This window comes from Phodopus roborovskii, unplaced genomic scaffold (genome assembly GCF_943737965.1).
Source record: "Phodopus roborovskii unplaced genomic scaffold, PHOROB, whole genome shotgun sequence".
Taxonomy (NCBI): domain Eukaryota; kingdom Metazoa; phylum Chordata; class Mammalia; order Rodentia; family Cricetidae; genus Phodopus; species Phodopus roborovskii.
Window position 1 is genome coordinate 15,042,433 of NW_026126448.1, and position 16,073 is coordinate 15,058,505.

Sequence of the window (16,073 nt, forward strand, 5' to 3'; positions counted from 1 at the left end):
AGTGTGCACACACATGAGATGGGTAAGGTGTTAAGAGGCATTTTACATTTGAAAGCCTACTGTTGTCAGGTCCAGCAACTTACCTGTTTCACTTCACAGAGGAGAAAACTGAACAGAGGTTTCTCATTAGGTTTACAGAGACAGCAAGCAGAAAGACCCCAAAGCCTGAAGTCTCCCAGTAAGTTACAATGCCCACAAAAAAATGTCACAATGTGTAAATGGTGACAAAGTATCACAATGGACAATATGGGACCATTGGTATTTCATTCACAATTTCTTGAGCTTTCAAATGACCACTATAAAGGAAGGACCTTTGTATTCACATGGAAAAACTGGAACTCATTTACAGAAATCTATTTCACATCCTATTTTGTGGGAAAAGAATTTTATAAACTTAGGAATGTCATAGGGCCTATATAAATGGTCTACAATTTATTGGAATACCAAGGCACCTCAAGAGACTAAGAAAAAGCACTTTATTCCCACATTCCCAATGAGATTCCCCATTCGTACATGAGAATAAGCCCAATGTCGGACTCTGACCCTCTCAAACACTTAAGTCTGGAAGAGAGCTGCAGGAAAGGTGGCGTGCATGCCACTGGTTGTTTCTGACTGTTGGGACTTTTAATATGGTTAAAAATTACCTGAAAATGGAACCACATCTTGACAGAAAGAAAGCCACAGGAAGACTGCAGTGAGACGATGCATTAAGTGGACTGAATAAAAACCAAGGAACTTTTCTGAAAACTACCTTTCTTTTTTGGTGGGGGAGGGGGGTAATTTTATGTATTTTGGATCATACCAGTAAGATTAAATAAAAAATATATTTAAAGTTCTTTAAAGCCACAAAGAAAAAGAATTCACCCATCAAATACAAATATACTATTTTATTCTATGGGAACAGTTCTGTGGTTCCAGCAAAGGGAAATTCCAAAGACAGTTAAAGACCAAGGAACAGCAGGACAGGACAAGCTCAGGTTCTGTTTGCTGATGTGTTTTTTGTTTTTTTTTTTTTTTTCCCCTCACCCTCTTGGGGGGTGGGGAGTGTGATTTTACGCAATATTAACAAAATAAAAAGGAACTAATTTGACACAACAAACAGCTACATTTATGAGGAATGACTGATGATCAACCAGTTTTAAAATTAGTTTAGGAGTTGCAGCCCCCACACTAACATGCAGCTGAAGCCCTGATACAATCATTTATCTGGGTAGTGGTTGTTCTCTTAAAAGATACATTTTTTTTTTCTTTCTTGTATTTATAACAATTTATCTACTAAGCTAACAGTATTTGTTTCTCATACAACTATAAAGGGAAATGTTAGTGTTTACATAAATCATAATTGATACAGCAGGACTGGACACCTGGTGTTTCTGGATGGTTTATTGGTGACTTATCAGACAGGCCAACTGCTTTCCGGTCAATCAAACGAGGTCTGGAAAGAAGCAGTTCCCCATCAAAAATGACAAACACAGATGAACTTAACCATACAGACTGGGGCAGGTTTACTTCTTTCACACAATTCTTAGTAACAAAAGGGAGATTCATTACAGGCAGAAGACAGAACCACCAAGTATACAATGTCAAAAGGCCCATGTAAAATTCTGTTGTATTTAAATGACTTATTTGTTTAAAAAACAAAATAAAACTTGCTACCCCCACCTAAAATATGGGACACACTCAAGTCTTTCAAGGTGACACTTGGAAGAGGCTATGACTTCTCTCAATTCTGCTGTAAGCTCAAATTAACTTCAATTAAAGAAGCTCAGTAATTAGCCAACATTATTAAAATCTTGACTCAAAATTTTGTAGGAAAGAAACTGAGACTGGAGAAGAGGCAGACAATGTGATAATGTCACACACACCTATACCTTGCAATCTTCATAGAACTAAGACAGCTAGAATCTGGAATCGTGCTGTAAGAAGACCTTCTTATGGATATGTATGTAAGACAGTCAATCATCTTGTACTCTAACCCCAGAATCCCTAATTTTCAAGTTCCTTGGGGCAATAAGGTCAACTTCCAAATACTTTACATGGAAGCCCACTATGGCCTTCCCTACCACAATTCAGATAGCTGCGTAATACTGTGTCTTTGTGGGATCACCCACTTTAGTCAGAACTGTGGAGACAGATTATTCCGTTTGAAATGACAGGGCCTCCAGAAACTGGTGCAAAGGACAGGAAGAGTCACTTAGGAACAGAAAAGTAAAACAGTAGAAGAAAAGCTGCCATTGGGGAAAAACTGGAAACAAAAGGAGAGCCTCCACATCTGTGCACCACAGCTGAGGCCAAGACAGCAGCAGTAAAGGCCTGCACCCAGAGAAGTGAGCTTTTAGTGGGCTTTCTACAAACAGTTCAAGACACCCAGGGGCTAATGGGCTCCACTGATTTCCTGTGTACATAATTAGCTTGGGGAACATTATCTTTTTCCTTCACACCCACGGCTGAGAAGGTAAGACCTTAAATGAAAAGGGGCACACTAGCAACAGCAGTGAAGGGCATTTCCCCTGATGTGAGGGGCCTCCAGTCAAAGTACCAAAGGCTTCTACCCTTCACATAAGTGGGTTGGCAGTGTAAATCAATCAAGACCACTATCTTTTTACAAAAAAACATGAGTATTTTTATTGGATCTTCAAGGCTGAGTCGCAGTGTCCTCATTTAATGTCACTCTCAGCTCTATACTGATTTCTTTCCTGACTTTCATGGACAGCTTGCTCAAACAGCCTATTGCAGCCAGGATCTCACTCCAAAGCTACCCCTTTCTAACTAAGGTTACTATGGTAGAATTTTATACAACAGTTTTCCTTAAAAATATTCCATAATTTCTTATTCCCAAACAAAATAAGATTATGCACCACTCAGAAACTGGTTAGTCATTCAATCACATCTACGAACTCTCTCCCTGCCAATTCATTCACATTCGTCCCCTCGGGTTTCATTTACAGCCACACTGCTGCTCAGGAGCCACCTGTTCTTCATGCCTCACAATCAAGTCAAGAGGACTTGGATGTTTACATCTTCCCAACAGCTGAGTGCATTCACAGCTTGGTGCATAACAATGCTCATTGAAATAGGAACCTTATTCCATTTTAATCTGATAATTCAACATCAGAGTCTTCAGATTTGGCTTTGGCAAGTTCTTCATGTACCTCTCTCACCATGAGAATCCGTGTCAACATGGTGTCCAGGGTTCCAGGGTCTATTGGGAATGTGGAGTACCACATGGGACTATTAGGAACACAGGAGCGCTCAGGCTGAAGGTAGAACACATCATTCCTCTGTTTCACACTTTCAGAACTATCCACAAGAGGGGGCAAACAAGACAAAAGAGAAAAAAGGATGCTGAGATCAGAACAAGGGAAATACACACCATTCTTTCTTATATAGTGGCTCTGAGTATCTCCAATATGACTCACTTCCTAAGTAACCAAAATCACAGGTGTAGGTAGATAGGGATAAGGGCATTCTCCTCCCAGGAGCAACCCATAAATGAATTGGATGTGGTAGACTTTAATTAAAAAAAGCACAGCCGGGTATGGTGGCAGACACCTGTAGTCCCAGCATTTAAAGGTGGAGGAATAAGGATTAGGAAGTTCAAAGTCATCCTTAGCCCGTTTGAGACCAGATAGGGGTACATGAAATCCGGCAGGGGGGGGGGGGTGTCTTGGGGTGGGGTGGGGTGCAGCAGCATAAGTCACATAATTCAGTTCAAATGCTGGTAGGAGTAGAGCATATCAATTCATATAAATGAATCCTGAGGTCACTTGATGTCATTATAAAAGTACTCTTAGTATGTGTTACACATTCTAGCCAGAGATTCTTTAAAACTTTCCACTCTGAACTAAGACTGTATGGCTAAGCAGGAGAACATGCTTAGTATGCAGATGGGCCTGGTCAGACCCCAGCTTTTTAAAATATAGAGCTGAATTTCTTTACAGCCTCCCCACTTAGAGATTAAAGAAAAACCAACCTCAGAACATGTTTCCTAAACAAAAACTAAATTATTACAGATTAAATTCCACAATACTGCAAAAGAACAAATGAGGTGTAATTTTTGTATTTTAAAGAAATTTTGGAACAAAAACTTCGAGATAAAGAAGGCTTGCTTTTTATAGTTCCAAATCTAGGCAGACAGAAGGATGGAAAAATATGAAATCAGAGGCAGGCAGACACAGTGTCACAGGCCAATTATGCCTCCAGTTTCCAACAACAGAAAGATCCCTTACCATTTTGACAGGTAAAACTCATAAAGCCGAACTGGGCATCTCAGTGGGTTGTCGGTATTTTCTGCCATCTCCACACCCACTGGAGCCTCATCATCTTCATTCCGTTTCCGTTTGCCAATAGTTAGCTTATCTTGAGACAAAAAAATAACCAAGTGTTTATATAAGAGAAATGTCAACACACCTAGTGATCTCTGCTACACAACCATTGAGCCTGTCACTCCTGCCCTTTCCAACAATACTCATTGAGCTCCCATGTGCCAGGAAGCCTAAACACTCTGTTTGTTCTGTAGCACATGTGTTCCCCGTTGAAAAAGGAAGAGTCCCATGGCAAAAGGGACAGCACTGGGGTATGTCTTCCTTTTGGACCTTGCTTTGTTAGACTGGATTAGGTACAGGGTTCATAAACCAAAGTAGAAAATCAAACAAAAAACAGGTTCCATACATGTTGTTCCTCTCGTATGATTAGGAAAAAGTCCTCTTTCTAATGGACATTATTTCTCCTCTGGGGCACTGAGTTCTTGGTCAAGTTCCTTCTCTTTGTGTATTCTAAGAAACAACATCTTATGAGAAGAAAATCTCAACAAAGTTGGTCATCTGATAGGACAGGGCTTTGTAGGGCTGGGCTCACAGACAGGAATGAGGCTGCTGCTTATCTGTCCATTCAGTCTAAACAGAGCTCTACTAGGTGGACTCAAGAGCCCAAGCCACCAGTGTGTCTTTGAGTGCAGGTACAACACTGTACACACATGTTGAGGACAGAAAACTCTGGAGAACTGATTCTCTTTTACCTTTCATGGGCAGGGATCAAATTTAGGTGATCAGGATTAAGCACTTCCATGTGCTGAGCCATCTTGTTGGCCCTCCATTTATTTTTTGAGACAGGCTTTCTTACTGACCTCCAGCTCAGTCATATGCTACATTGGCTGCTCAATGAGTTTCAGGGATCCACCTGTCTTTGTCCCCTCAGTACTGGGGTAACATATATACATAGCCATTTCTGGTTTTATAAGGCTGCTGGGGATCTTAACTCTGCTTTTCATGCATGCACAATTAGGCAAGTTATACACTGAGCCATAACCCCAACACATTTTCTTTTTGGGGGAGGGATCTCAAGACAGGGTTAGAGATCCACCTGCCTCTGAGTGCTGGGATAAAAAGCACACATCACCACAAGTAAAAGGAGTTCTTAATCGGTCTAGATAATAAAAGCTGGAGTCAGATATAGAGGGAAATGCTAAGAAATCAGAGAAAAAACAAGCCACAGCACACCTCACCTCCTAAGTATCCAAGAACAGAGCAATTTCCTGTTTCTCCCTGCTTATATCCTGTTTCTGCCCAGCTACATCACTTCCTGTCTGTCTGTACAGACCTCCAGACCTCTATGGTTAGCTAGTGGCATGCTCCATTCTCTGACCCCCACACAGGCTTTATTTGTGCAAGTAAGTTTATCACCACAACTACGCCCAGCCCCAACCCATGTTTTCATGATTCAGTAATTTTATTTAATGTGTGTGAGTGTTTTGCTTGCATATATTCTCTGCACTACCTGCATGCAGTGCCCAGAGGCCAGAAGAGGGTGCCAGACCCCCTGAAAGCAGAGTTACAAACATCTGTAAACACAGACAATAAGATACTTTAGGAAAATTTAACTTTAAAATGGATGTCAGAAAACATATTGCTTTGGGGAAGAGATTATGCTTTTGTTTCCATAGAAAACAAAAGGCTATGGGTGGATTCCTTCAATATTGATAGAGATCAGGTTGGATCAGAGAAGATGCCCTAAAAATCCTCATTGCAGACATAAAGAAATAAACCTAAAGATAGGTGATGTATATTTTACCTGCTCAGACATAAAACAAAAAAATCATCTTTGGCTGACTTTCATACAATGTACAGTCTACACATGTGTTAATGCAGATATGTATGTTACCTCTGAAAGTTTGTGCGTTTTCAGAGCAAAGGAAACAGACACCAATGAAAATGGATGGCTCAGGTGATCCAGCCTCAGGAAACTGTTGGGAGTTTCCTCAGAGTTCTACTTCCAGAACAGCTTCAAGGCTGCTGGTTGAGATGGTCCAGCCTCACAGACTATTTTAGACAAAACTACAGATAAGCCTTGTGCTTCCCCATTGCACAGAGACTAGACAACAAATGATGTAGTTAGTTTTTCCGGGACCTGATGGTTATCCCAATTTTCTCAGGTTCCCTAAAGATGTTGTTGCCCACAGATAGCAGGAGGCAGTACAAAAACCACGATGCTCACATTTCAAGTGCTGGGGTGGAAGGTTTTTGGCCATTTGATGGGTTGTTTGCCATCATTTAGGGGGGTTGGTTGAAAATTGTTACTGGTAATGGTCAGGGAGAAAGCTAACAAAGGAGATTAGATTCAGGGATCTCTTCCTAAAATGAAAAAGGAGATATAGTATAGAAATTATAGGATAAGCCCTCCTTCCTGCAGCGCTCTGGGTTCCATGGCCGATCCTCGAGTGAGGCAGATCAAGATCAAGACAGCCATAGTGAAGTGATTGGTCAAAGAAAAAGTGATGTATGAGAAAGAAGCAAAGCAACAAGAAGATTGAAAAAAATGAAGGCTGAAGATGGTGAAAACTACGCCATTAAGAAGCAGGCAGAAATCCTGCAAGAGTCCTGGATGATAATCCCAGATTGTCAGCGCCAGTTAGAGGCTGCATGTACTGATCTTCAGCAAATATTAGAAAGAGAAAAAGACTTGGAAGAAGCCGAGGAATATAAAGAAGCACATGTAGTTCTGGATTCAGTGACGTTAGAAGCCTGAAGTTTTTCTGTACAGGGTGTTTTTGCACTAAATCCTGGGGTTCATTCTACAATTCATTATTTTTGGCCACTGCTGTGTTTAGTAATATGCGTGGTTCTTTTCATGCAGTTGCATATATTTTTGTTTGTATAACTTAATGTGTCAAATAAATGAGTTCATCTAATAAAATTGTGTATTTCATACGTTACAAAAAAAAAAAACAAAAAGAAAAAGAAATTATAGGATAAGAGGATGGGTTGTTGAGTCTACTTTAGAAAAATGATTAGACTCAGATATTTTGCATCGGTATGGAATTTCGTATATTGATAACAATTTAAGGTTATTTTTGTTAAAACATACTATATATGTATTTCTATTGCTGCTTAAGTTATTGTACCTGTGCACTTCATTTAACAACATAATGTAAATTTCTAGTCCTTGAAAGTTATTATTACAAACTATTTAGGATATTAAAAAAAATGAAGGTTAGTAATTAGTCACCTATTTAAAAAAGAAATCAAACCTGTAGTCATGTTAAGTATATTATCAAGGTAAAATAGATTATTTTAGATAGACAAGTAGTCTTCAAACACTGCAAAATCCTACAGAATATGGTACTTAAATATTTTAATAATCTGAGGCTTTTCATGACAGCAAGATATGTCTGCTTCTGGCAACAACAATTTACTTCAGAAAGATGATGGGCACTGAAGAACTTTCATATGGAGTTTGCTTTTTTTTATGGCAAAAGCTAGCCATTGGGGCAAGAAACTGCCCTTGACTCAACTGCTATCAGTATGTTGTCCTAATTAGACAACTGCAGAACTTGCCACAACAATGTAGAACAGTCATTCAAAATTTCTGCTTCATATAGAAGTCTGTAAGATATTTTAGGCCCATAGGCTGAGGATGGATACCTCAACATTAAAAAGGAACCTTGGGATGACTGTCCAGGCAGCCAAATGTCTCTGTTGTTTCTTAGTTTTGGAAGTTGCTTGCTCTGTACTTACTGTTTACTCAATTAATATTATAATCTTCTGGGGTCTTTGATGGAGTTTAAGACTAGATAGTTATAGTTTTCCTTAGTTATGATAGAAGGTAAATTAGGTACAAAACTTTGGACTCATCAAGATAGGATCAGTAATAGAATATTTTCTCTGAATATACCAAACACAAGTGGAGTGAACATTGTGAATGTAGTTCTTACCTGATAACTATTCTGTTTGTGTTTCTATTGTGTTAGGGTTAAAACCTTTCCTTCTTATTTTGAAAAAAGGGAAGAAATGTTGTGGACTATTCCTTTACACTATGTAAAGATGTGTCAATGTGACTAGTTTAATAAAGAGCTGAATGGCTAAGCAGGAAGAAGTTAAGTGGGACTTTTGGGGACAGAGGACCTGGAAAATAAGAAAGGCAGAATTGCCAGCCAGATGTGGAGGAAGCAGGATGGGCAGTACAGACTAAAGGTAACCAAGCCACATAAAAGAACATAGATAAAAAATATTAGTTAATTTGTGGTAAGAATTAGTTACAAATGAACTGAAGCTAAAGCTGAGCTTTTATGATTAATAATGTTTCTGTGTTGTTAAGTTGGTGACCAAAAGGAAAGTCCAACCACAGGATCTAGTGCTCTAAACCACTAAGCCATCCTTAAAGCCCCTCCCAAGTCCATCTCTATGAACACTCTTGACAAATGGTTTAGAATTCTTTCTCTCCAACTACCTGCATTATTGCTTTAAAATAAATTCACTTTAACTTCCTACATAGACATGCCTTGCAAATTACATTAAAAAGTTGAAATTATTATCAACATCCAATCAAAAGTGGCAATATTAACTGACTGCCTCTGACTTATTCAACTATTATCACCTACAAGTACAAAGCACACTGTTAGGAGGAAAAGGGGACTGAAATCCCAGCCCTTAGAAAGCTGAGAAAAGTGTGTTCTTTAAGGTCTGAGGCCAGCTTGGGAAATATAACTGAGTTCTAGGCCAGCCTGGAATACAAAGTGACATGCTGTCTCAAAAAGCAAATAAAAACAAAACTACAAAGTGGATCATATAAGTATCAAGCTACAGCCAAGAGACAAACCCCAGGTGAAAAAGCAAGATGACCTTAATATATTTTAAAGTTAAAGGAACTACCAAAAACAACTGAATATGGATAGGGTACACAAAAAACTATCAATAGATTTTAGGTTGAGAAAATTTAATTTTTCAAACTTCAAGTATGTATTTTATACTTAAAAGTAGTAACTCAATTTGCAGAACTTGATATTGCTAAAAATTAAGAAATTTCTTTGTGTATATATGTGATACATGAGTATGATGGCTAAATAGCTGTAATGCCAAGACTCACGAAGGCTGATTCAAGAGAATTGTGAGGTCAAGGGCAGCCTGAGCTATTACATAGTAAGACAAGACTCAAAAAAAAAAAAAAAAAAAAACCAAAAGCAAACACAGAAAGTTTCTAGTTCTAGAATAGCAGCATTATTTTTCAGACATTAAAGACAAGAATCACTTAGTCTGTTTTTGAAACGTGACTATAACCTACTTACTGAAAATGCCATTGCTGACCCACACCTACCATAGATAAAAGCAGACTGTTTTAGGGCAGCTTCCAAGTCCCTTTAGAATCTTAGAACTGACTAAAAGATGCTAACTCAAACAGGGTGCTCCAGTCAAAAGCAAAAGTCCAACAAGCTAAGCCCAAAAGCTAAGCAAGTTTTGTTTAACTGGCAATTGCTGCCTAGTACTTGTAAATCAGTGACTTCATCACCATGGTTACATAAGGAAATTCCTGGTAAGTTTTACATGTAGGCTATTTGGGATCTACCTAGTTACATCAGAATTTCTAACTTAAAGACAATAAAAATACAAGGCCAAGAGTCCTCTCATTTTGAGAGCTTGAAAACAGAGAAACCTACTTGAAAACAGAGAAAAATGCTCAAACATTAAAAGCAAGTTGCAGTGTGCCCTCGATGTCTAGAATGAATTACTGACCCTCTATGATAACTGTCTTAGCCTTGCAAACAGAAACTTCATCTACCAGCAACACACCTGGCTCTGACTCTTGCTTCTGTAAAGGTGGGAAGAATCTCAGATATGTCATCTTGGTGCTGTACTTCAGAGTCCTGGTCCGTCTCATCACATGGGCAAAGGAAAGCTTCAAATGCTCAGTAACATTCTTTAGTTGGAAGTATTTGGTATTGAAAAAAAGGAGGGTGTTTAACAGGACAATTGGCGAGTAAGCTCCCAGCTGTTTGCACTCCCACAAATGCTCTTCTTCAATTCGAGAGAACATGTAACCTAGACAGGATGGGGAGAATAAAGTATTATGTGATCTCTCAAATTCCACAGAAGGAATATAGTAAGAGAATGGCTGAACATTGCTCTCCCCCACCGCTTCCTTATACAGGCAAAGAACAGGGCAGAGGACTCCAACCAGACAGACCCAAGAATTCCCTTAGAACAGCAGTTACCTTTCCTGAGAAGGCCATTTTCTCTGAACAACTTTTTATTGCAGAAAGCAAAGAGCCATAGGCAGTTTTATTTATAGGCATATTCCAATTTCTCTATCACAAAATATTTCTTTAAAGTTTGCAACCATTTAAAAACACAAAACACAAAACACTTTTAGCTCAGACTATAGAACCAGGACAAGCCAGATCTGATCCATGTATTTAGCTCCTGCCCAGACCATCAAGCAATTCCATGTGTTTAGCCACAGTCACTAGGGACTACAAACTGACTTCTTCCTTCCCTACCTCCCTCTCGTTCTTAGCCTGCATGAACAGCCATGCTCCTTGGACTTACTGGAATCTGTATGAGAAGCAAGGTCTTAAGGAACTATACTGTTCCATGTACCTAGTTCTCCATGCCCCTTACATTCAGATCTAACCCAACTCTCTCTCAATCCGCTCTACTGTTGCTTCTGTATTCTATTCTTGGGAGATCATCCATTAACATGAATTTACTACTTCTAAATCTACGTTTTGAGCCTCCTCTCTGTTCAAACCACCATGTGGCTCAGAATGCTTCAAAGGTGCTCCAGAGCGCAAAATAAAGGACACATTGCTGGTTATACACTCACGTCTCTAATGACACCAGGTTTAAGAATTCAAGGATAAGAACAAGCACAAATGTTCAGTGCACACTGACCGACAAAGGTCATCTATGCAACTAGCATGCAGCTTTACTGACACTTCCAGACAAAACCCTTCTACAAGCTTAAGTATAACTGAATGTAAATTTTTTAGTTGTTACTATCTCTATGTACACTGCATGTTAGTTTAACACAGTAATTGTTCACAGTGGATTTTACTAAAATGCTGGAAAATAAATCTAAGACTTTCTCCTCAAAAACTCAACTGTATTACATCAGGACAGATTACATTACAATATATGAAAATATTTTTAAGAGCAATCTATGAAAGCATATCATAAAAATAATTCAAAACAATCTCCTTACCATTAGGAAGTATTGTAGGCTCCCATATTTTCAAGAGTTTGGTAAGTTCAATCATAAATCTGGAATAGGGCTCCGTAAAAATGTTATCTATTCTACCATTTTCAAACAGGTACTAAAAGGAAAAAAAAAAGTAACACACAGTAGTTAAGGTTATAGTTCTCCTTAGTTAGGATTTCAGATAAGTTACATATAGGACTTTAGACTCACAAAGATAGATGATGGAATATTTTCTTAAATCTTGCTAAATGTTAATGGAATAAATATTGTTAACTGTAATTCTTACTTGATAACTGTTATATGATATATTTTGCTATGTTAAGGTTAAAACCCTTCTTTTTATCTAGACAGAAAAGAAGAGATGATGGGAGATGCGATTCTGTAAATATGTTTCTCATACTGGTTAATGAATAAAGCACTGTTGGCCAATAGGAAAGGAAGATAGGAGAGACTGGGAGACAAGGAGGAAAGAGGAAGTAGTAAGGAGGAGTCAGCATGGAGAGACCAGGGAGACCAGACACCTGCCCCACTCCCCAGTAAGGTACCCTCCTGGTACTGACTTTTTGGGTAACCAAGTTTCTACAGTAAGTTTTCAAACTTTTTTCTCTTTTCAAGACCCCAATCTTCCCTGTGCTGGACCTTCACTCTGCAGTCCCCTTCCCCCAAGGCATGTTCCTCTGGAAGAGCAGCAACCAGTTCTTAACTACTAAGACATTTCTCTCCATACCACAAATTACTTTTTTTTTTTGTTTTTCTTTTTTGGAGACAGGTCTCCTATGTAGTCCTGGCTGTCCTGGAGCTAATGTCCTAGAACTCACAAAGATCTTGGCTCTGCCTCCTAAGTGCAGGAATGAAAGCTGTGTGCTATCCAATCAAACATAAACCCCACCTTGGTTAAGAACAGGCAGATTAATACCACCCAGAGATAATAACCATTGCACATTTTTTACTTCAACTTCTTATGAATTCACATCACTATGTCATTATATAATAATAAACATAACTTATACTTTTGTTTATTGAAAGCCTTAATATAGTCATGTGTCACTGAGCCTTACTTTTTTTTTTGAGACAGAAGTCTCACAATGAAGCCTAGGTTGCACTCATCCTAATTTATCCTAAGAACCTGAGAGTGCAGGCATATGCTACCATACCCAATTTCCAATTTTTAAATAAATGTATTGGTTAAACAATATGCTCAATTTTATGATTACCCACTATTAAGTCACACATTTGGTGAGCATGAATTATACCCAGTAACTTTATAAACTTGTCAGAACCTCAACTGTGATGAGTGATTTTTGATTTATGACTATGTAACTGTCCCCAAATTTGTAATCCTTCTTCTTCAACAACTCTAGTACTAGGATTATAGAGGCATGAATCAAATCAGTCTTAGCCAGATAGAAATGTTGAAGAAATACTAAATAAAAATTAGGGGAAAAAAATGGTGAAAACATTCCTAAATACTATACTCAAGTTGGTGTAGAAAGTGTGCATTGCCTCCAGCAGCAAGAATTCTCTTGGCACGCTTATGAACAACTCATCTTTGTAAATGTAAGAACTTGTGTACCTATTAGTTTACTTTGTCCTTTAAAAGTGTAAATAAAACCTTTACATGTACAGACACAGTCTTAGTTGCTTCTAGGTAGACTGCTATTTATGCCCCTTTTGCTCATTTAATGATAAAATACACAACGCCCCCCCCATGTCTATTATTCTACCAACAGTCTCAGTTTAGTTTACAAAGGGTGTATGTTAAGACTTCTGAATAGGGACAACCATTCACTAAGGAAAAAAATGACAGTATACATAAACTTTGTACAATTCACAAGTTATTTCAGATGATGAAAACCACAGTCAAGAATAATAAGTTATTGAAACTGATACCTGCTGAATTCCAAGGCACAAGTATAAGATACTGTCTGGGTCATATTTTTCACCATTTGGTCTCCGCACCTCTTGGATAAACTGGCATAATCCCAAACTCAACTCAGAAAAAGTGCAGGACAGAATATCTTCCTTCAGTTTCATAGGGCGGACTGTGGAAAGAACATCTGAAACGTTAACTTGCAGAAATGCAGTGACACCAGTACCACTGTGCCCTAAACATTGCACTACATCACGGAAAGTCATTGTGAACCAAGCATGACAGCACACACCTGTGGTCCCAGTTCTCAATAAGCTGAGGCAGAAAAACTCTGAGAGCCAAGCTAGCCTAGGCCACACAGAAGGAAAAATCCTGTCTCAAAATCAAGCCAACAGTCAAATTATAGATCCTAACCTAAGTTTTTTGGGGGTTTTTTCCCCTCAAGCAGAGAAATAAAGATAGCTTATTGAATATGGTGCAACAGGTACTATGACAGAAGTTTTGTTTAACTAGGACTCTATGAAAGTAAACAGAAGGAGCCAGGCATAGTGGTGTATGCCTTTAATTCAAGCACTTGGGATGCAGAAGCAGGCAAATCTCTTTTAAGTTCAAGGTCAGCCTGGTCTTACAAGGCAAATGCGAGGATAGCCAAGGCTATGTATGTAATAAGAACCTGTCTATGAATGAGAGAGAGACAGAGACAGAGGAAGAGAGAGAGAGAGAGACAGAGAGAGGTCTAATATGGAAGAGTCTGCAGGAAGCAATCCTAGGGCCAGACCACAAGATATGAAGATTTAAAAGGCAGTCCAGTAAAGAAAGCAAACTTCAGAATGAAAGAGATTTCCCAGAGACCATTCCATAAATATTTATCCTGGACTAGCTGTTCTGCAGCAGGGAGAGTACCTGTCCATTAAGCACAAGGCCCTACATCAATCCCAAGCACCAAAAAAATTGACATGATGGCATGTGTCAACATGCAATCCCAGCATTTAGGGGCATAGGCAGACCAGGAGTTTAAGGACAGCCTTGGCTACCTATAGAGTTCAAGGCCAGCTTCAGCCATAAAACGTTATCTCCAAACAAAACACACTAGTTCTATGTGGAATTTGGAGAAAACTGGGTTTCTAAGCTCTGATAAATTTGGAAAACACTATACGGTATTTACCTCTAAAGAATTAAAAAAAAAAAAAACCTGCCAGGGCTTACTAGTAAAGGATCCGCTGGTATATTAAAAGCATTGGGAAGATCCACAAAAGAAATGCTGCTTAACTTTTTTTTTTCTCAGAACTTCTTATAGTCTATTTCAAGTGCCATAAAATACTATGTGAGGATATAGTGCTGCTGTTGCTAAGCCACTACATGAAATGGTTCAGAGAAACTGGGGAACAAGAAAATGAGAACAAATTAAGACCAATCATAGTGAGTTTCATGTGTCATGCTAAGGTTCTGAAGAAAGTTATCTATTTGTACAAATCCCACTGGAATGTGTTTTGGATTACGAACTTTTCATTACTGCTCTTCTGCATTTCAACATCTTACACTTACACACTCCTGTATTGGTTCTGCACAAGGCAAGGGAGAATCCATTCAATACTGTCTGCTAAGTAACTTTCTGCAGTATTTTGTGGGCAAATGAGAATGGTTGACAGTGCCTGTGACCATAACACTGATACTTGGTAATCTAAAACAATATTACCAGTCTACTTTTGTTTTTTTTTTTTTTTTTTTTTTTTTTTGGTTTTTATTTTTTATAATTTTGTTTTGCTTTTGGGTTTTTTTTTTTGGGGGGGGAGGGTTTTTTTTTTTTTTTCCAAGACAGGGTTTCTCTGTATAGTCCTGATTGTCCTGAAACTTGCTCTAAATATACTAGATTGACCTGGAACTCAGAGATCCTAGCACTTGTTCCTCCCAAGTGGTAGGATTACAGGTGTGAGCAACCGCTGCCGGGCTACCAGTGCACTTTCATTCCTACCATCATCCACATCTTTTTTTTTTTTTTTTTTTTTTTTTAAATTAGGGGTTTCACCAAGTTAACAAGGCTAGTATTGAACTTTTAAGCTCAAATAATCTTCCTGCCTTTGCCTCCAAATAGCCGAAGATACAGCAACTGTATCTGGCACTGCACCTGGCTCTCTTTGTTTTTTTCAATAAATAGTGCTATATAACAGAGGAATGGCTACAGGCACAACCTCCAAACAAAAGGGTATTTATAGAAGCTTAAGAGCAGAAATGTAGCGTTTGATCTGTAAGGACTGTGAATCATCACAACACAAAGCAGCAACTGGCTGTTCTGATGAGAACTTGTGTACTCCAAGACCAGCAAACAGACTACTAGCAACAAAAATCAAAACCTGAAAGTCACCCTCCCCCCCCCCCCTTTTTTTTTTTCCAGAGACAGGGTTTCTCTGTATTGATTTGGAGCCTGCCCTGGAACTTTCTCTGTAGACCAGGCTGGCCTTGAACTCACAGAGATCTACTTTCCTCTTCCTCCCAAGTAAGTGCTGGGATTAATAAAGGCTTGCGCCACCAACACCCATTTTTAGGAGAAAAGATATAGTTGGAAACTCTGAAACCAAAACCAAAAACAATAAATGAATTAGCAATAAATGGAAGCTTATGCAAACAGGATTCAAAGGGGCCAAGCTCCATCCCAAGCAGGCACCAGGACTTTGCAGTGTAGTTCATGTATTTCTTTCTGCCTTAGAGTCATGAAGGATAAGGAATGAAGGGGCTA

General features: G+C 38.8%; 1 protein-coding gene and 1 pseudogene across 4 annotated transcripts in view; one reads left to right on the forward strand and one right to left on the reverse strand.

Moving 5' to 3' along the window:
• Positions 1–867: 867 nt before the first annotated feature.
• LOC127225367 (zinc finger MYM-type protein 4) overlaps positions 868–16,073 on the reverse strand; it is a 101,898-nt gene continuing 86,692 nt past the window's right edge. For all 4 annotated transcript variants that reach the window (XM_051188818.1, XM_051188820.1, XM_051188817.1 and 1 more), the window contains 5 exons: positions 13,360–13,511; positions 11,473–11,584; positions 10,062–10,310; positions 4,230–4,359; positions 868–3,300 (listed from right to left, as the gene is read on the reverse strand). In XM_051188818.1, the coding sequence (XP_051044775.1) occupies positions 3,093–3,300; positions 4,230–4,359; positions 10,062–10,310; positions 11,473–11,584; positions 13,360–13,511 (851 nt within the window). In that variant the 3' untranslated portion in view covers positions 868–3,092. The remainder of the gene's footprint in view (positions 3,301–4,229; positions 4,360–10,061; positions 10,311–11,472; positions 11,585–13,359; positions 13,512–16,073) is intronic.
• On the forward strand, positions 6,701–7,041 carry LOC127225368 (tubulin-specific chaperone A-like; annotated as a pseudogene).